The sequence below is a fragment of the Manacus candei genome, unplaced genomic scaffold (assembly GCF_025592945.1).
Source record: "Manacus candei isolate 608988 ecotype Guabito, Panama unplaced genomic scaffold, ASM2559294v1 h1tg000078l, whole genome shotgun sequence".
In the NCBI taxonomy this organism is placed as follows: domain Eukaryota; kingdom Metazoa; phylum Chordata; class Aves; order Passeriformes; family Pipridae; genus Manacus; species Manacus candei.
In genome coordinates this window covers 873,573-893,916 of record NW_026138126.1, presented here as the reverse complement: position 1 = coordinate 893,916, position 20,344 = coordinate 873,573, and the positions used below count along the sequence as shown (strand labels likewise).

The 20,344-nt window shown below is 47.6% G+C and overlaps 1 protein-coding gene across 3 annotated transcripts in view; it reads right to left on the bottom strand.

Moving 5' to 3' along the window:
• Nucleotides 1-425: 425 nt before the first annotated feature.
• The window catches only part of INSR (insulin receptor), a 58,411-nt gene continuing 38,492 nt past the window's right edge, over nt 426-20,344 (bottom strand). For 2 of the 3 annotated variants that reach the window (XM_051810812.1, XM_051810814.1), the window contains exons 8-21: nt 20,032-20,282; nt 19,116-19,283; nt 18,228-18,429; nt 13,747-14,018; nt 13,397-13,539; nt 12,255-12,414; nt 11,872-11,971; nt 11,544-11,611; nt 10,686-10,915; nt 10,335-10,445; nt 9,839-9,998; nt 8,646-8,775; nt 8,282-8,416; nt 426-5,951 (exon numbers count right to left, since the gene is read on the bottom strand). In XM_051810812.1, the coding sequence (XP_051666772.1) occupies nt 5,597-5,951; nt 8,282-8,416; nt 8,646-8,775; nt 9,839-9,998; nt 10,335-10,445; nt 10,686-10,915; nt 11,544-11,611; nt 11,872-11,971; nt 12,255-12,414; nt 13,397-13,539; nt 13,747-14,018; nt 18,228-18,429; nt 19,116-19,283; nt 20,032-20,282 (2,485 nt within the window). In that variant the 3' untranslated portion in view covers nt 426-5,596. The remainder of the gene's footprint in view (nt 5,952-8,281; nt 8,417-8,645; nt 8,776-9,838; nt 9,999-10,334; nt 10,446-10,685; nt 10,916-11,543; nt 11,612-11,871; nt 11,972-12,254; nt 12,415-13,396; nt 13,540-13,746; nt 14,019-18,227; nt 18,430-19,115; nt 19,284-20,031; nt 20,283-20,344) is intronic. The other variant, XR_007908223.1, reaches the window with a different exon arrangement.

The window sequence follows — 20,344 nt, the reverse complement described above, 5'->3', positions numbered from 1 at the left end:
GGCCTTTCTAAAATTCTCCATCAGTTTTTGTCACAGGAGAAGCCCTTGGAAGCAGAGATGGTGGAAGCATTGGAATCCTTCCGGGAGAGTCTGAATTAACAGAGCTTTGGCGTCGAGTCCAGCTCGGAGCTCTCAGGTAATTAGTCCTAAGCTCAAGATTTACTGGTGCTGCTGGGACTTACCAGGGGCCGGGGCTCAGCTAAGCAAGAGCATCTGTGCCCACTGGCGGGAACCTCCACTGGCGGTTCCTCTTTAGCTGCCAGGACTATCCCAAGTCTTCCCAGCCACCTGCTCCCAAGGGACCTTCAGGGCTGAGAAAAGAAACTATTTGAATCCCACCAGTTGGAACCTGGACTGGGAAAAAAACCACCACCAGGAACAGAATTTTTTGCCGATTGCCTGTTGGCAAAAAAATAATAACGCCATAGGAGTTAATACTAACTTTATTATACAATATTTAAAAAGTCATTTCTCTACCTGTCCCCTTACAGCTTACATTGTGCTGCAGTGAATTTGCCCAAACTGCAAGAATAAGTGCTTCCTTCCAAGAAGGACAAGCAAATTCATTTTAAAAAGAAATACACATTTAATGACAGCAGATTTGCTAAAAACGGTAACTTTAGAGTTGTTTTTCAACAGTCAGGTTCCTCCAGAAGTCAACTGGATGATTGGCTTCACTCTTGTGATGCTTGTAACGAGGCTGAACACGTCAAGGCCTTACACCGACACTCACAGACGGAATCCAAGCAGAGGGAACACAGAGTCAAGCAGAAGGTAATAAAAAGGCCAAATTCCATTAAATTCATACAAATAACCAAACTAATCTTATTTCAAATTTCATGAAGTAACTTATTTCTTGATTACAATCCATTTGACAGTTCCTTTCCCTGGACCACACACACAGGAGGGGCTCTTTCGGAGGGACCGGGGTGCCTGCACGTCCTCCGAGGGCACAGCAAGAAGATCACAGGGTTTATCTGCAGTTCCTGGCTCACTCCAGGCTCGGAACCAATCCTGCACGGATCATGGGAGCACCTAGCACAGCCGTGAGAGTAAGGTTTTATGGCACAAAGATATTTGACTTTCTGACTTGTAAAAACAAGGTTCCAGTCTTGGTAGCAGGAATCGCCACTTGCAGCGAAGGGCCTGGGGGACCTCAGGGTCTGTCTCTGTGTCACAGTGGTGTTGAGAGGGAACTTGACTGCCTCCCTCCCTCCCCTAAAACAGAGGCTCAGCACCCTTCTGGCTCCTGTCATTTCCTACTTGCCTTCATCACAGTCAGCTCAGTAACACAAGAAGCAACTTTGAGATTTTTTGTTTCCCAACATTATATGCAACATACTAAAATTAAGCAAAGTGTCCCATCGCTATAATACAAATTTAGGAGGAAAGAGATAAACTACCCATAAATTAAGAGTACCCTTTAGCAACCTAAAAGCAGCCTCTTCCACATCCACACAGCTGCTTTACAATCATCCTTGCAGTGTGGTCTAGTTCCCATCACTTTTCCCAACCCAGTGCTGGCACAGAGTTTTAGCTCTTCTATTTTACAACACAATAGAGTATTTACAAGCAGCCAAGACAGACACGTTCCTAACCTGGCAGCCAAGTTTTGCAGCACTGCACTGGCCTGCAAGAGAAGTTCCAGATTGGCAAGAGTCATTCAGGAAGTGGCAATTGAATTTATGTGGAAACCTTTCTGAGAAACCTCCAGCCTCACACTTCAGACATTTTCTCAGTGAAAGCTCAGCAGAGCACAGAAAGCTGTTTCTTGCTCCTCATGATTCACCACAGAGTGAATTTCTGTCTATGCGGGGATGCCAGATTGTGTCCAGGAGGCTCCAGTTGCTCCTGGACAGGCTGAAGAGTCTTTTGTGCTGCGAGTGAGACGTTCTCTGCACACAAAGGGCAGGAGCCAACCCTCCAGTAAATACTAATGCAAGGAAAGAAAGAGCTTCCCACTTGCTGATGCTGGTTGCCCTCCTCCAGCCATCCCACCTGCTCTCCTGCTCCTCCTGAACAGCAGCAGTGAATGTTGTGATTCCACTGCAGCTGGGAATTCTCGCCCCATAAGGATCTGGCTGGAGCAAAAGCAGCAGCTCCCCCCAAGAAAGGCTCAGCCCAATGCCCCTGCCCAGGCTGGGGGTGCTCACAGCTCAGAGCTTTCATCTGGCACATGCAGTCTCCACTTGTATAAAGTCCTCATGTCTCTGAGCAGGAATCAGTGAGATCCAAGGAAGGATTGAGGCATCCCTGGGGTAAGGATCTTCCAGCTGCAGAGACCAAAGTGTTGGCTGTGGGCTGAGTAAGGATCTTCCAGCAGTGAGAGCTGGGCTTTATGGGTGATTTTATTCTTCCTAATTCTACAGCTGAGTGTGATCAGGAACAGCCACGAGCAGCAACTACTAGTGTTATTTGTTTTTAAAAAGGAGAAACACGACACCCTCCCCCACTGGTACCACACACCTCTCCACACTCCGGGCACAAGGTAGGAAGGATGACCAGAGGAATCTTTACACACAGTGCTGGGTACAAACAACTGCTCCGTTTGGTGCAGAGGGAAGATGAGCCATGGGAATGGACTCTTTCCATGGAGCAACACATGCTCCCTGGTTCAGTGATCTGAGTGTTGCAAACCATGTGTACTCACAGGGACAACCAGTATCAACAACGTGGAAAAGCCAGACCCAATACGAGGTTCCAATATTCCTTTAGATAAAAGAGCTTCTCTTTCCACAGTTATGATCACTGCCACTGGAAATGTTATCAAAGCAAGGGTGTGCTGGGAAAGATTTATTTCAGGAGGTCACTAGCAGGACCAAGACACCCCAATCCAACCCCAAGAGCAAGGGCTGGTCCCAGTCCCCACTCCATGCTGGCACATGCTGCTCCAGGAGGAAGCAGCCTGCTTCTTTCAGGTCATGAGTTCACTACAGTCCAAACATTTAAATGGCTCTTTTGTTGTGCTGTTTTTTAAAAATCACAACAGAACTAATAGGACAAGATCAGATCCAAATTTGAAAATGGGTTCATTGTCACTACTGCTCAGATTAGGGATCAACAGTGACGAACTGTTCTCTTTCCCATTCCCTTCATGAATGGTCCCTGGTATTGGAATCAGCTGATACTGATTTTCCCTGATCCACAATAGGTCCAGACCAAAATATTTAAACAGGTTTAGAGGTGCGTAGTATTAAAAATATCCTTAAGAAACACTGAGGTAGACTGCACCAGAACAGGACAAAAATAATCCCACCACATCCACCTGCCAAGATTTTACGGATACAAATTTACATGTTCTGTGTGTTTAAGAAAACAAATTGTTTGTTGCTTTTTTTTTTACAGTGTTTTATATATTAAAATAAATAAAAAAATTCTAATAAGAAAAGCTTCTCTTCCTTAGAAAAGTGTGAGAATATGTCTTCTTTCCTGCAGTGTAGTATAGAGCTGCTAAACAGTTACGACTTTGTAAAGCAGAAGAAATGTAAACAAGGCCTTTTGAAATCCAGAGGTTCTCACCCATGTCTGGACTGTGTTTTCCACCCAAAATTTTTGAGCAAGCTGTGCCCTCCACCTGGGTCTGCACTGAGCAGCCTCCAGCAGCAAAGGGCCTGACAAAGGGCCCAGAGTCCGTCATTGCCCCTCGAGGCTGCGCCCACCGGTGTGGGCTGGGAGAGGTGCTTCCCTAGGCATTCCAGCAGCCCCTCTCCTTGGCTTACAACAACAGCTCTGCCTGGGCTGGAATCAAAACCCACACACCAGCTAAGCTTCCCTGCTCTCCCCAGGCCAGGGTGCCTCATTTTCTCCTGGCAGAGAGCACAAAATGGGTCTTGGACTTCTCCAGAAGTGGAGAAGTGGAGGACTGAGCATCTCTCCCCGCTTTTAAATCATCTCCTGTCTGACACGGGCCTGCAACATCCATCATCATCATCATCTTCATCTCCTGCTTCCGCCCTTCTCCAGCTGGACTCGCTCCCTCCACACCACGAGACACATGTAGTTCCACAATTATCCTCTAACATAGTTTGCTAATCAATCACCTTTGCCTTTATGCAAACAACAGCACAACAAAGCACAGTCCAGAAGGCCAAAGCTGACATCCCAAAGAGCCGAAATGCTGCATCCCAGGAATTCTGCAGCAGAGATCTCAGGGAACACAAAGCTGGACACCTGCAAGCACGGACAGGCAGCAAACCACAGTCACTTCCAGCTTCTGCTACATGTGCAGAGCCCAGAGCCTTGTGCTCCCCCCTTCACATTGTGTCCCTTTCTCGGCTGCAGTTCGTGCTTGTCCTCTCCTGCCAGCTCCATCTGTGGCACAGAAGGCAAAGCGAGGGAGGAGCAGGATCAGGGCTGGGATGTTCTGGTGTCCTTCAGCTCCCAATGCCCAAATTCAGGCTTCGACTGGAGCCAGCTGACTGCGTTGTATAAATCACGGAACTATTACAAAGCCTTGTCAAGTATGAACTTAACATGTGCTTCATCGCTCCTCCGAGGCTAAAATTAGTTCGTTCTGAAATCTTTGGACCACTTTAAGACCAAACAATCCCCCAAACTCTCCCTTCCTCGAAAGGATCATAAACAGTCAATAATTTATATGAAGTTAAGATTTAAACTAAAGACATCTTTAAATATGTTACAACAAACAATATATATACTCAATGCTGTAAGGACAGAAAATTCCGTGTCTCAGGTCAGGGGACTCCTACTCCGTTTGGTCTTAAAAGTACCCACAAATCTCAGATTTCTGCTCCTTTGGCTCCCAGTACGTTTTCTTCATTCGTGAATGAGAGAAAACCTACTCCCAAGAGTCCTCGGTATAAAAATAATCTGTTTAGGATTCAGTCCCTCCAGGGAAACGGGAAAAAAGATAAGTACACACTTCCGAGAAGAGGAAAGCTCCTGTGAGAACACAGAACAACTGAGTTGGAAGGGACCCTTCAGGATCATTGAGTCCAACTCCTGACCCTGTGCAGGATACCCCAAGAGTCCCACCATGTGCCTGAAAGCATTGTCACTTGTGTACAAAACCAGAAGTGTCTATTTTGCTATAGGTTCCACCCCACACAGATATACTGCACACACGCCCACGCACGCACCCCTGGGACTTAACCCCTTGAAAAAGGATGAAAGCAGCAGCTATTGGTCAATCTGAGGATCTGGCGCATCCGACTGAGGTGTTGAATCCTTCAGCTGTAGCGGAGAGTCTGCCTGAAAGCCTGGAATTCTACTGGAAATGCTTTTGTCCTGCAGAAGGTTTGTTCCACACTGTGAGGCTGTAGCTCAGACACCAGCAAGCTTCACGTCTTCTATTGGCAAATGCAGATGCTTCTCCTTCAGTTTAGCTCACACAGTTGCTTCCTGTTGTGAAACCATGGTTACAGAAGGGACAGCAGCCATGGAAACCTCTTCCATTTATGTTCACAGATAAGTCCACTGACAACCAGTCAACTTGGCAAAAAAAAAAAAAATAAAATATTAAAAATCTGAAGAGTTTGTAGATGTGTGTCATACACTGTGGCAGCAATAACAAGAGTCCTGAGATTTGTGGAGGGGGGGGAAAAGCAGACAGAACCCTGGGGCCCAACAGGAAGTGTTAGGAAGGACTTGACCTGGGCATAGAGAGAATCCGCCCGTTTTTCTTGCCACCGTTCATGTGAGTGTAAGGTATGTGCTCCTCATAGTTCCCCTTGAGGGCCATGGAGGGTCCATTGTCCCTCCCCAGCGCTTTGTCCCTCTGGGAGTACGAGGAGGGGTCAAGGGGAATGCTCTCCATGTTCTCAAAGTCCATCTCGTACTCCTCCGTCTCCAGAGGTTTGTTTTCCTCGCTGTAGAAGAAGGAGACCTCGTGGAAGCTGGGGTGCAAGTCCTCCTTCAGCATCTCGATGATCTCGATGAAGGTGGGCCGCATTTTCGGGTTGTACTGCCAGCACATCTGCATCAGGTTGTGCCTGGAGCAGGAGAACCAGAGTCAGGGGTAGGAAGTGACAATTCCATGTACCAACCAAGGCTGGTATCCATGGCAGACCACCCACCCTCTGACACCCCGAGCTGTTTGTTTTCTTTCCAGCCTCTACACTGCCTGTAGATCCTGACAGTCCTTTTTCTTTGTTTCTGTCTAGATCAAAAATTCCTTCCAATTCCTTCAATTGTTCTTAACTTGGCTTCCGAAGGAAACAGGGCTGTGGTTCACAGACTCTGTGTGTGTGCATGTGCATGCCCTTACAGCCAGGTCATAGCTTTTTAATTAATTCTATTTTAATTTTAACTCAGCCTGAAAGACAACAAAGCTCCTAAAATTTCAAGGAAAATAAGAGGCTGGGCAGAGGACAGACGTGCTGTAAACATCCCACCCAAAAGAAAGGCTGCAGCAAGAGGTCACATGTTATCAGACACCATGGAGAAAGAACTTACAAATACAAATAGAATTTCAAACTGGAGTTTGTAACTGGCCATGAGACAGATGTCCAGCACAGCAGGCTTTTTTCATAGGGATACTCACAAAACATGTTTATTTTATGACTCTGGAAGTGCTGTTTTGGCCAGAAGCAGATGTGGGAAGAGGTTACCAGAACCAGCGAGTTACCATCTGTACTCTCTTTTCCAGCCAAGGCTACTTCCCCTCACCACTGCTCCAGTGTGACTCCTTACACAGAATCCCAGGATCGTTTAGGTTGGAAAAGACCTCTGAGATCATCAAGTCCAACCTGTACCCAATGCCCACCTTGTCACCCAGCTGAGAGCACTTAGTGCCACATCCAGTCCTTCTCTGGACACCTCCAGGAATGAGGACTCCACCACCTCCCTGGGAAGTCCCTTCCAATGCCTGAGCACCCTTGCCATGAGGAAATAATTTCTGATGTCCAACCTGCCCCTCCCCTGGCACAGCTTGAGGCCATTTCCTCTTGCCCAACTACCACCACCTCTGCCGGCTCCCCCCTCCTGTCAGGGAGTTGCAGAGCCAGGTCCTCCCCAAGCCTCCTTTTCTCCAGGCTGAGCCCCCCCAGCTGCTCCTGGTGCTCTAGCCCCTTCTCCAGCTCCATTCCCTTCCCTGGACTCACTCCAGCCCCTCTATGTCTTTCTTAGGGTGAGGGGTCCAGAACTGGACACAGCACTCGAGGTGTGGTCTCCCCAGTGCTCAGTACAGAGGGACAACCACTGCCCTGGTCCTGCTGCCACACTATTTTTGACACACCCTTCTTTCCAAATGCCCTAGCTCAGGTTAAATGCTCATTAAGGGGATTTTTTTAATTACTCTGAGAGCAGCCATTCAGGGAGTTCCTGGGCCGTGCCGGCAGACCTGGGATGCAGGAACCTCCAGACAGCAAAGATCATGAGCAGCTGCAAAGAACAACCCTTGACCTCGACACAGGGAATGTCTGGCTGCAGTCTGTAACCTCTTTGAGGTGTTTTTCACTGCCTCCCTCAGTGATCTCTTCTCCCTGACCTTGCAGGCAGCCTGGCCTCATCCCTTCAATGCAGCAATGAGAAATGAAATGGCTTCAGGCAGGATAAATAAGCTCATGGCTCAGCACAGCATTCCCCTGCTTCTCCTCCTCATTAGCCACAAAACGCATTTGTGAAAATCAGTGGCAAAAAGTTGTAATTCTCCACACTATTTATGGAGAGAATCACAGAAAACCTCACCAGACCTTGGAGAAAGGAGAAGCTCCTCTCTGGCCTCTGTAGCCACCTGAATGAAGGTGGTGGCCACCACTGCCACGTGACATGAACCAACTGCCATCCACCGGCATGGAGTGGAGGAAGAACATTTTCTTTGGGCCATTGACCCAATGCTTATCTGTATTTTAAGTTTTTCCTCTGCTTTGTACTTCGTTCTCTTGCATCTGCACTCACAATGCAAGGCCTTGGCTGTTTTAATTTCCCTGCCATTGAAACACACTGGCTCACGTCACAGAATCATGGAATCCTAGAATGGTTTGGGTTGGAAAGGACCTTAAAGACCACCTCATTCCACCCCCCTGCCATGGGCTGGGACACCTTCCAACGGACCAGGTTGTTCTGAGCCCTGTCCAACCTGGGTTTGGACACTTCCAGGGATGGGGCAGCCACAGCTTCTCTGGGCAACCTGTGCCAGGGCCTCCCCACCCTGTGTAATCCCTGTCAGTGGAATTTCTGTGGGCAGTGCCTCCCCTAAAGTCTATATTGCTCCTCCCCAGTCAAGGAGGGGTTAAGAGGTACCACAGGTGGGGCCATCTCTGTTGGCCACACTTTGGCCCAGGAGTGTAGCCTCGCTGACTGTCCCTGGTTCAGCACTTACAGCCTCTCCGGGCAGTTGTCTGGCTGATCCAGGTATCCTCCATCCATGACAAACTTTAGCACCTGTTCGTTGGAGAGTCCCTGGTATGGCTGCTCTGCCAAACTGCTTATTTCCCAAAGGACCACACCAAATGACCTGAGAAAGAAAGAAGACTCCTGGTGAGAACAGAACATCCCGGAGCTCTCCAAGCGACAGAGTTATTTTGGAGAACACAAACTTCAAAAGCGCTATATTTTTAACAAGAGGGTTTCAAAACAACGGCTTTGTTTTGTCTGTGCTCTGAACAAGTCAGTTTAAACTATGTGTGTTAAAAAGAGTGAGCCCCTGAGCTGGAATCCATCTGGGATTGCAGCACACAACTTACCACACGTCAGAATAGGTGGTGAAAACCCCATCCTTCAGTGACTCGGGGGCCATCCAGCGCACAGGTAGCAGCCCTTTGCCTCCCTTACGGTAATAATCCGTCTCATAGATGTCTCTGGTCATCCCAAAGTCTGGGAAAAGCAATTGGGTTGTGTTAAATAGCTCCCTCCATCCTGCTTTTCTCATATCCAGATGGATGTTTCCTTCCCTGTTCTCGCATACCCGGTGAAACTCCCCCCACGGCCCTGCCTACAGTCATCTGGCACCTTGTGATTAATGTTCAAAATATTTCCCCTTCCCTGCATTTTTTCTACAGAGACTCCAGAGTTAAAATTTTCAGTGACAGTTTCTATTCTAAACATTATATTATTTGTCCTCTGCAAGGAAAAAAAGAGCTCCCTTTGCCTGAAATCCCACTGCCTTAGCTTTACCTCCAGAGAGCTCTGAAAAACCACCACACTGTGGGGTTTTGGGTTATTTTTAAATGTTATATTTATTTATTTCCACAAGGGTTTGGGTTAAAAACCTTTCTTGTGGAAGACAAATGACTTTTAAAAGTCACTTGACCTAATGATGGGATTATCGACACTGTGTTTGTTGTACCAAACACTTTCTTTGTCATAATTCTCATGGAAGCAAAGACCAGTGAGATAAATCCAGGCAGCTTTTGGATAGAGGTTTGGGAATAATGAATTGTACTTCCTTCTCTTGAATCTGCAATCATGATTTAAGGGCCAGATTGGTTTAATTTCCCTTCTAGTGAAACAGGCTGGTTCATGTCATAGAATCATGGAATGGTTTGGGTTGGAAGGGACCTTAAAGCTCATCCAGTCCCACCCCCTGCTATCCCAAGCCCCATCCAACCTAGCCTTGGACACTTCCAGGGGTGGGGCAGCCACAGCTTCACTGGGAAAGCTGTGCCAGGGCCTCACCACCCAGAGAAAAGCTGCTCTGGTTCTGCAGAAGATATTTTTCTCACTGAAATCCATTCAATTCTGTCAAGGAGAAGAAAAAGAGAAAGTGCTGCAAAGGTGGCCAGCGAGAATCACCCAAGTTTGCCACACTGGTTTTGGACTTCATCTATTTGCCTTCTCAGCAAATGTGATGCACAGAATCATCTGGTGATCACAGAATCACAAAATGGCCTGGGTTGGAAGGGACCTTAGACATCATCTATAATCCTGCACTACCCACCTCCGATTTTCACAGTGAAGTCCTCTGCGACCATACAGTTCCGAGCTGCCAGATCCCTGTGAACAAACTTCTTGGCATTCAGGTAGGCCATGCCATCTGCAATCTCTGCAGCCATCTGGATCATCTCCCTCAGTGTCGGGGGCGGACGACCAGGGTTGTTCTACAAGAAATCAATTGCAGAATCACAGAATGGTTTGGGTTGGAAGGGACCTCAAAGATCATCCAGTTCCACTCCCCTGCCGTGGGCAGGGACACCTTCCACTAGCCCAGGTTGCTCCAAGCCTTGTCACACCTGGCCTTGGACACTTCCAGGGATGGGGCAGCCACAGCTTCTCTGGGCAACCTGTGCCAGGGCCTCCCCACCATCACAGGGAAGAATTTCTTCCCAATATCCAATCAAACCTACCCTCTTTCAGCTTAAAGCCATTTAATAAAGAAGTATTAAACCTGAAATCAGGTCACTCTTGCAAAACAGACCCCTCTCTCCTGTCTTTACCTCAGCTTCAGGTCTCAGAGAGCGGAGGTAACTTTTCAGGTCCCCGTGTGCCATCAGCTCCATGACCACCAGGGTGGGTTGTCCCTTTGAGACCACCCCGAGAAGGCAAACCTGGAAAATAAGGGAGAAACTCCCTCAAGACTGTGTTTAAACACACCGGACAAGGCCAAGACCCCCTGAAACAGAGCTGAGAAAGAGCAGACTTGGGCAGATGTGTTCTGCAGAACCTGACAGGGAAAGATCCCAGCTCTGTTTGATCTCTGCTGCTTTGGGGAGCTGAGAGTCAGGCTCTGAAAGAATGACGAGCTGTGTGATGGGATGTGTTAACGAGCCGAGGCACCCAGCACTTACCACATGATGGCAGCTGAAGCCTTTCATCACAGAGGCTTCGTTGAGGAACTCGATGCGCTCGCGCAGACTCGCGGACTCGTTCACCGTCTTCACGGCCACGCGGGTCTCGGGCTCTCCCTTCACTATGTCCTTGGCAATTCCTTCGTACACCATTCCAAAGGAGCCCTGTCCCAGCTCTCGGAGGAGAGTGATCTTGTCCCGTGGAACCTCCCATTCGTCAGGGACATAAACTGCAGCAGAGGGGAACATTTCTGAACTGAGCAAGTACCTTGTGAAAGATGCTCCTGTGGCAGCTTAGATTACAGAATCCCAGAACATACTGAGTTGGAAGAAACCCACAAGAATCATCCCATCCAACCCTCAGCCCTGCACAGGATCATCCCCAAGAGTCACACCCTGTGCCTGAGAGGATCATCCAAAGGCTCCTTGAGCTCTGTCAGCCTTGGTGCTGTGCCCACTGCCCTGGGGAGCCTGGTCAATGCCCAACCACCCTCAGGGGGAAGAACCTTTTTCTAATATCCAACCCTGACACAACTTCAGACCATTCCCTGGGTCCTGTCCCTGGTCCCCACAGAGCAGAGCTCAGGGCCTGCCCCTCCTCTTCCCCTCCCAAGGAAGTTGTAACTGCAGTGAGGTCTCCCCTCAGTCTTGCCTTCTCCAGCTGAACACACCAAGTGCCCTCAGTGCCCTCACAGTGTCCTCAAGGCCCTTCCCCATCTTTGCTGCCCTCTGCCACAGGACACTATGGGTATAACTTTTAAAAAAAGACTAGAAAACCCCATGAAGACAATTCCAATCCCATCCTGCTGCACTGACTGGAAAAAAACAATCCCTGCAGGAAGCCCTGGTTACTCTCACCATCACTGGCGCTGATGTATTCAGGGTTGGAGGATGCATACAGGGGTCCGGTTGGTCCTTCAGTTTGTCTGGAAAGGACACAAGTTCTTCAGTACATTTGCAGCCTTTGACACACTCCAGGTGAAGGCAGTTTGATAAGCTCCCAAATCATGCAGCAAACACAAACTCTCCCCATTTCCAAAGGCACAAAGTATTTCCTACGCTAAATTAATGTTCCAATCATTAAGGAAATTAGAAAATAAACAAAAACTGACTCCTAGCAAATCAACAAAACTTCTGGATGTAAGTTTTGGTTGCTCTGGTGAAAGCAAGATGAAATTGCACTCACCTCTTTTTCACAAGCACGTAAGCAGCTCCAATAATTCCAGCAATTATTATGGCAAAAATAATAGGAACGATTATAACAGCAATATTAGGCTGAGAATTCACTAAGAAAGAAAGAGAGAGTTGGAGGCATTACAAAGGTCCAAAATCCAAGTTTTTTCCTCAATACAATAAATGTGACAAATACAAAACTAGAGCTATTTCAGAATATGGTGGGGCTGGTCAGAACGAGAACGCATGAAGAAAAGCCATGTTTCCAAGTAATTCCAGGTTCTTGAAAGCAGATACTTTGGTAAATACTTAATGACTCCCTGTAGTTCTCTGTGCGCTGCTTGCTAAACCCCATTCTTCAAAAAACCCCCGAGGTTGAAAATAAAATGAACTCACGATAATCAGCCACGTAAAAATAGGTGGGTTCTGTCCACGAGCCATTTCCAGCCAGGGAGGTCGCCCGGATCCGGACACTGTAGTTCCCAGGCTGAAGTCCTCGGAGTTTGCAGCCGTGCTCGGTGGCAAAGTGCTTTCGAGACACACAAAAATGGGCTTCCTGCAGGGGGAGGAAGCTGTGTCACCCTCCCTCTGCAGCATCTGGCAGCTCCCTGGGGTTCCTGTAGCATCCAGAGCTCCCTGACAAGCCCACTGGGGCTCCTGCAGCATCCAGAGCTCCGTGACAGCTCCCTGGGGTTCTTGGAGCACCTCTCTGGTTGGCAAACACACAGACTCAGGGCTGCTCTAGTTTAGTGCTTTGTGCTGGATTTGTGTTTTACAGAGCAGTAGTTCATGTTACAGAGAATAAGAGCCATGTGCTGTACCAGCCTTCAGCCCTGAAATTGGATCTGAACCTGAGAGTCCTGCTCTCTCCCTGGCACTGACACCAGCACTGTCCCCCTGGCACTGACACCTGTCCAGGCACCAGCACTCCCACAAGCTTGTGGACTGCTCAATGCTTTCCTAATTTCTTTAAGCAACTTAAATGCCACAGAATCACAGAAATATCAAGGTTGGAAGAGACCTTCAAGGTCATCAAGTCCAACCATCAACCCAGCACTGTCATCATCAACCCTAAACCATGTCCCCAAGTGCCACATCCAGATACCTCCAGAGGTGGTGACTCTACCACCTCCCTGGGCAACTTGTTTCAATGCCTGACCACTCTTTCTATAAAAGATTTTTTTCTAATATCTAATCTGAACCTCCCCTGGTGCAACTTAAGGCCATTTCCTCTCGTCCTTTCACCTGAGACAGAGCAATAACATTTCTAAAAAATTCCATACAGAAAGTTGGAAAATCAGCTAAACTTGTTTGGCAAATGGACACCACAGGGGTAGATTATTTCTTGATGTTATTCCAGACAGATTTCCAGAGGAGACAAATTCAACAGTGAAGTTTTGTGTCCCATTGGTTCCTGCACCAGGAAACTAGACTGGACAGGGCACTGTATGCACCAGGACTATTAAATCCTAAACAGCCCTGGGCTTTCAGGTGGAGTCACTTCTCCAGAGGTGCTGTGGAGAAGCAGAAACTCTCACCTCTGTCTCCCCGAGCCGTCCGTAGTTCACCTCGTACAGCACAATCAGGCCGTTGGGCTCCTTTGGCTCCTGCCACCTCAAATGCACCGTGTTCTTTTCAACCACTTCATGGGAAACTGGACCAACGATGTCATCAGCCTTAGCTAGAACCAAGTTCATGATTAATAAGTTTTATTTCACACCTTTGGCAAAATTCAAGCCTGCCAACCTCATCCATCATCCTTTCCCATCAGGACTCAAGGATGGCCCTGGTTCTATGCAATTTCTCTATATGGCAGCTGGCTCCCATGGGAAAAGCAGCATTTTGGGAACAGCCACCAACCCAAAACAGAGCTCAGGGAGATCCTTACCTTCTGGCATGGTCCTGGCACTGACATAGGCTGCTACGCTGCACCGGGACTCCTGAGCATCGTGGTTGCAGGCGTGGAGCTCGATGCGGTATCCGGTGAAATGGCGCAGCCCCGAGATCACCAGGGACTCCTTGGACAGGACTTTCTCAAAAGGTTTCTGCTCCTCTGCACCCTCAGCTGCTGCTGCAGAGTTGTTGGGAGAGACTGGGATGGTGGGGATCACCACGGTGGCGTTTGCCACAGAGGCGAGGTCTCTCCGTTTTCTTGATGGCCTGTTAAACAACACAGGTCACCATGTTATTGGTTACATTCAATGGGAACACATTCACCTGAAACGGAAGAGTTAAAATGAGAGAGCTCAGGGTGCTACAGAAAACTCAAAGCCTCATATTTACAACAAAGAAATTCAGGATTATTTTTTTTAGCCAAGCAATCTGTCTTTTTAAAATTCTGTATCTATGAGACTCTCTCCTTGCACAACTTCATACAGGGAAATAAAAATAAATCAATTTGAGTCTCAAGCATTTGCTTGAGAATTCCAGTTCTTCTGGATCTCTCAGCTGGATCTAACTTTGCCACTTTGGAATACATTTGCCACTCTGAACCCTATGGCTGAACCTCAGTGGATACATGAATCAGTTTTAGCTTTTCTTAAGAGAACAAATCTATTAAGTCCTTTTCAACAGATGCATTTAAAACTCATGACCGATTACAAATTAGCTGTGTGGTTTTGTTAACCAAATGTTGCTTCTCAAATTATTGCATTTCAGTCTGAAAATCAATTTTTTGCAGTTGTAACACCAGCACCAGCAGTGTGACCCTGTCACCTGCCCTGTCTGCAGGTGAGTGCCACCAGTCAGCTTTAATGTCAGGTTTTATCAGAAATAAATAGAATAAACTCAAGAAAATTAAGAGCCATTCACAAATTTCATTTTCTTGGCAAAAAAGAAAAAGAAGGGAGCAGTACTAAACCAGAACTACTCCTTCTAACACTTTATGTCCTGCCACACATTTGCCACGGGGAATTCCAGGTTTGGAACCAACACATGGTGAGTCAGTAACTGTATTCAGTTACACAAAAGGAATTAACACCATTGAAATCCAGACTATGTATTTTAAGGGGGGTGATGATCTTTTTATGTGTGTGCAGCTATTAAAGGGTACAAAAAGTGACCTGAACTGAACCCACACTTGAGGCATCTCCAGTCTCTAAAAATGTAACAAGCTGTTGAAGCTGCTGAACTGAACTTTCCACTGCCACCCTCTGACTACCAGGCAATGATCAGCCAATTCCAGCCATGGGCAGGGACACCTTCCCCTATCCCAGGTTGCTCCAAGCCCCGTCCAATCTGGCCTTGGACACTTCCAGGCATCCAGAGGCAGCCACAGCTTCTCTGGGCAACCTGTGCCAGGGCCTCACCCCCCTCACAGGGAGAAATTTCTGGATGCCAAACGGCAGGTTCAGTGAGCACATTCCAGTTTATAGTTTTCTCTTTCTTAATTACTAATTAACTCCCTTTGGAGCTGCTGTTCCCTCAGCCTGTGCATTGTTCTGAGCAGTGTCCCCTCAGGAGGGGGCAGAGTTCAGAGACCCAGCTCTGGGTCATGTCACCTCCCTCTTTGGGAAGGATTCCTTATGGTCAACCAGAGCCTTGTTTGCATAAAAGCAAAGCTACACCCGCTGTTTACAAAGTGTGGATTCAGCTGGTCCTCGTGTTTAAGGGAATTTTGCTTTTCACAAGTAAAACAGTAATTTGACCACTGATGAAACACAGAGTAAAATGCAAGAATTCCTTCCTTCCCAAGTCACAGAAAGCAAGAAATACTTGTGAAGGTGTAAAACCCCAATCTTCCCATATTTATTATCCTGTATTTGCAGCAATTTTCTTGCCAAATTCTCTGTATTTTCAAACATCTGATTCTTCTCAGAGTTATCCAGTGCAATTTGCATTAGAGCTATTTCAGCAGCTCCAGTGACCTTCCCTGTGAAATCCTCAGATCCAGGCTGAGATCTCCTGCTGTCACAGACAACGAGTATGGGGCTCACAGAGGCTGGAAGCGACAAGTCATCACATGCAATATGGCCTGTGTTGGAGGATTCTAAAAATGCCTTAAGTACCTTAAGCTAAGCTTTTCCACCTGAAACTAGCCTGGGACACCTGGCCTGGCTTCCCTCCTGTGCTGGTAAAACCAGTTCATATTTGTGTGCACAATTAATTAATTGAACTGGGAAACCTGGGGGGGGGAAATTACTTTCAATGTGAGTAATTTCCCAGATCTTACTCACTCTGTAACCCAGGAATACTGAGAATGGCACGAGTGTGTGTGACACAGAGACAGAACAGTGAGTCTGCTCTTTCTCTTTTTGCAGTAATGGAGAGAATACATGGAATGACATCCTAAACAGTTCCCGTTTAGTTCCCTTTTGCTTCTCAGGACTTTTCTTACTTTTGAAATCTTTCCATGCTTTCCACAGAATCATGGAGCAGGTGAGGCTGGAAGGCACCTCTTGCCCAAAGCAGGGGCAGCTGCAGCAGGTTGCTCAGGACCATGTTTGAGTATCTCCAGGGATGGAGACTCCACACCTCCCTGGGCAGCCTGTTCCAGTGTGTAACCATCCAATCTGTGCAAAACTCTTCCAAAATAAGAGCAAATAAAACAGGAAAGAAGAAGCAAACCATCAGCTTCTGATGGTCCCTTTGCTCAGCTCCAAAGGGAAGTCACAGAGCAGCTGGTGTGAAAACACCTGCCAGCTCTGCCAGAAACATCTCAAAATCTCTGGTTTGTCTTGTCAGTGCCAGAGCAAACTGACCCACAAGAGTGATAGTGTATCCTGGTAATAAATGTGCACAGGGGGAAGGAACAGTTTCTAATTTCCAGAAGGGTGAGATCAGCCCCAGACTAAGCAGAGCAGGGCAGAGCCATGTACAGGCTGGATCCTGCAGAGGGATCAGATGGCTGGGAGCAGGACAGGAGGAGAGAAATGGCACATGGAAAACAAGGAGACAAGGCACCAGGGAGAAACTGCTCTGATTCTGCCCCCCTGCCATCTCATATTCCCTGCTGGCTTCACCCCTGAGATCCCTCCCGTGACTGGCAGGTTTCTTCTCTCCAGGAGAGGCCACACAGCACCTCGAGAGAGGTCAATGAACTCTCGGGAGCCACAAAAAAGCATCTTAAGTAAACCACACTCCTTGCCAGGCTTTGTGAGCAGGTGATAGCACAGTATTCATAGGAAAAATAATTCTGATTTACATGACAACAGCCTGGAGCTGCTGGGGAAGACAAGCAGGACACATGGCAGCAGGGAGGTATCTTTACCACGGACTTTTAACAGCAAAAGAGCTTGTTTTAAAGGATTAGCCAAGCCTAGGGATGTGGAGATTTGTTTCTTAGCAGGCTGACAAGGTGGCACATCCTGGTGGATTGGTTTCTTCCTAAAATACATACCCCAGAAACTGGCCTGAGAAGCATCCTGGGCTGGCTGCACAATAAAATTGGGAAAAAAAGGAAATAAAAAAGAAATCAGATTGTCAGAATTGTCTGCCTGCATCAGGAGGAGGTTGGCTTTCGCACATGGCTTGGACTCTCCTCTGCCTCAGAATACATCATGTCCTGGCATCCTTTGGCACAGTGAAACTTGTCCTGATGGGCACCAACAGCCAGGGAATGGCAAAAGGAGGGACTCAGCCCAAGGCACCAGAGCAGCCTCACAGGGAACACCCCAGTAACGCATTCAGTGTATTCAAAAAAGAAAATGTTCAGTGCAGCAACACAGCTTCTGCCAAGGAGCTGCAAATAAAGGTTTGTTAGCTCAGGGCAGCAAGCTGGGAATAAATTTAGAGCACAAAATGCATGACAGGGAAGAGGGTAAATCATCATGGATTCTAACCTGCTTCCCAGCACTTCCTCCCTGAGCTGCATATGAAGTGTGAAGACATTCAACACCACTTAATGTGACGCTGCGTGTGCCACTCAAAACAGGACATTCACCACCCACAGCACTCACATTCCTCATGGTATTGGAGGTATTTCCCACACTAAGTGCAAGGAAGACCACAAATACCATGCTGAAGGACGAGGCTATGGTCTCGTAAACTGCCCTTTTCCTTTCTTTTCAACTCAATGAAAAACTTGACCACAACATTTTTTGACAGAAAAACAAAATCGCTATTTTTGGCATCATCCAAGTTTCAATTTGCTGCAGGCATTCAGCTGTTTGTTAAGGATTCTCACTTTATTCTCAAGCTGAGGAGGATTCAGAGACAAGAAATAAAAGCAGGATCTTCCCAATTTGCAGAAACATCAGTGTAGGTGCTCAGCTGTCCCCATTCCAACACCCATATCCAGCTGGAGTAGACAGGTCCATGGAAGCCCAGAGACCGGCCACATGACCACATCCAACCTAATAATTGTGTTTAATAATCAGTCAATCACAGATCCCTCCCCCTGACCACATGAGCACTGTTTGATGGTCCTACCTTGGCACAAAAACCTCGTTGTGAAGGTAGTTCTCAAATGTCTTGCGGAAAGCAGATTCCTCCAGCTCCTTCTGTATCTGGGAGTCTGTCTTCGGGCAGGAACAACATTCCCCACTGACATCCTCATTTTCACTCTGATTATACTTCTGAGGGTCTTCAGATTCAAAAGGAGGAGACCAGGTCCTTGAGGGAAGTTTTAATCCTGTGGACAAAAGAGTTTTAGTGTCACTCATGCTTAGCTTGGCAGATGTTCAACCCTACAAAGAACCCAAACCAGTGTGCACAGGATTCATGGCACATTGGGGCGTCCTGAGCTTTCACATCCAGGGCTGAGCAGTTCTCTCTTTTCTGATAGGCCTTTGATTCAAAAATATTTTTTGAAACAAAGCTCAGATGCTGCTGTAGTCTGTGAGTTCTATCCCAGTTCATCCCAGTTTAGGTAACGCAGGGCAGCAGGTAAGATTTTGGGAGTCCTCAGTGAAACTCTGTGTTCTCAAGGAATCCCAAACCAGGCACAAGATACCTTCAAAAATTAACTTGGCCCTGAGCTCCAGAAGCACTGAAGTTTTTAACTTTACCATCTCCATAGCCGTTGTTAAACTTGTAACTCAGTTTAAAAAGAACAAGGGCAGCAGGGAGATCCCCAAAGGAAAAAGAATGTCTGATTACTCCATAAGAAATGTTTTTGGAGACCTTTTGCACATACCTTGGCAGTAGCACCTAATGTATAATGAACAGGGGGAGGACACAGCTGCATCTCAGCATGTTTCTTGAACAACATCCTTGAAAACAGCAGAACTGGGCCCCCAGAGCATCTCCAAGGCAAACACTCCAGGGAATTCTGAGAGAGACTGAAGGAAAGGCCCAGAGAGAGAAGCAGCCACTCACCTTTCAAGCAGTAATCAAGTTCATAAAGCTCACTGTCCTCTGCCTGCTGCTGCCAGTACACCAGGTAGTGCGTGATGTTCCCGTTGGGCTCTGAGGGTGGTTTCCACTTCAGGATGATTTGGGATGAAGAGTTGGAAACAGATATCGGATCTAACGGCACTGACGGAACTGTGTGGGTGGGCAAAGAGGCACAGGTCACTGCACTGCCCTGCCAGAGGGTGACAGGATGGGGGACAAACACAGGCAAGTTGCCATTCCTATGGGAATCCAGCATTCTCCATGGTAGGTTCCTGCAGTAGAAACACCAGAACACTCAGGCTCCCAAAGGCTGCACTTGATGATCCTGGAGGTCCTTTCCAGCCTTAATGATTCTTACACATGGCCGCATGAGCTGGATAGAAGAGAACACTTGGCAAATCTCCCTGTGCAGGGAATCCCATACCCTTCCATTTGTTTAGGAATTCCTTCCTACCAAAGTACAGCAGCAATGGAAAGTTTCATGGATGTGGGACTATCACAGCTCCCAGGCAGAAGACTATTTACATAAGCACAGAATCTGCTGAGTTGGATGGGACTCACAAGGATCATCAAGTCAAACTCCCGGCCCCGCACAGGACCATCCCCAAGAGTCACACCCAGTGCCTGAGAGGATCATCCAAATACTTGATGAGCTCTAGCAGCCTTGGTACCATGCCCACTGCCCTGGGGAGCCTGTTCAGTGCCCCACTAGCCTCTGGGAGAAGAACCTTTTCCTAATATCCAGCCTAAACTTCCTCTGACACAACTCCAGGCCATTCCCTGGGGTCCTATCACTGGTCACCACAGAGAAGAGATCAGTGGCTGTCCCTCTTCTTATTTAGGACTTATTTAGAACTCTTTCTCCCTTGCAAAGCAACATTAATGTGCTGGTACTGACCCGTGGCGTTGGTCTGGATGTAGATAATCTCACTCTTCGCTCCATATGTCCGCCGCTCATCGGAAAAGGTGACCAGGGTTTTCACAAACACAGCATATTGTGTCCAGGGCTTCAGGCCCCTCAGAAGCCAGCCTGGCTGGGCCTGGGCTTTGGGCTCGTTGGACCGTGGGGGTGGGTCAACATCCACAACTGTCCAGCTGTTTGACCCACAAGCATCCTGGCCATCGAACTCCGTCACGTTTTGGTAAGGACTTTAGGACAGAAAAGGTTCAAATTAACAGAATCTTCACTCCTCTTTTAAAAACTTCACTCA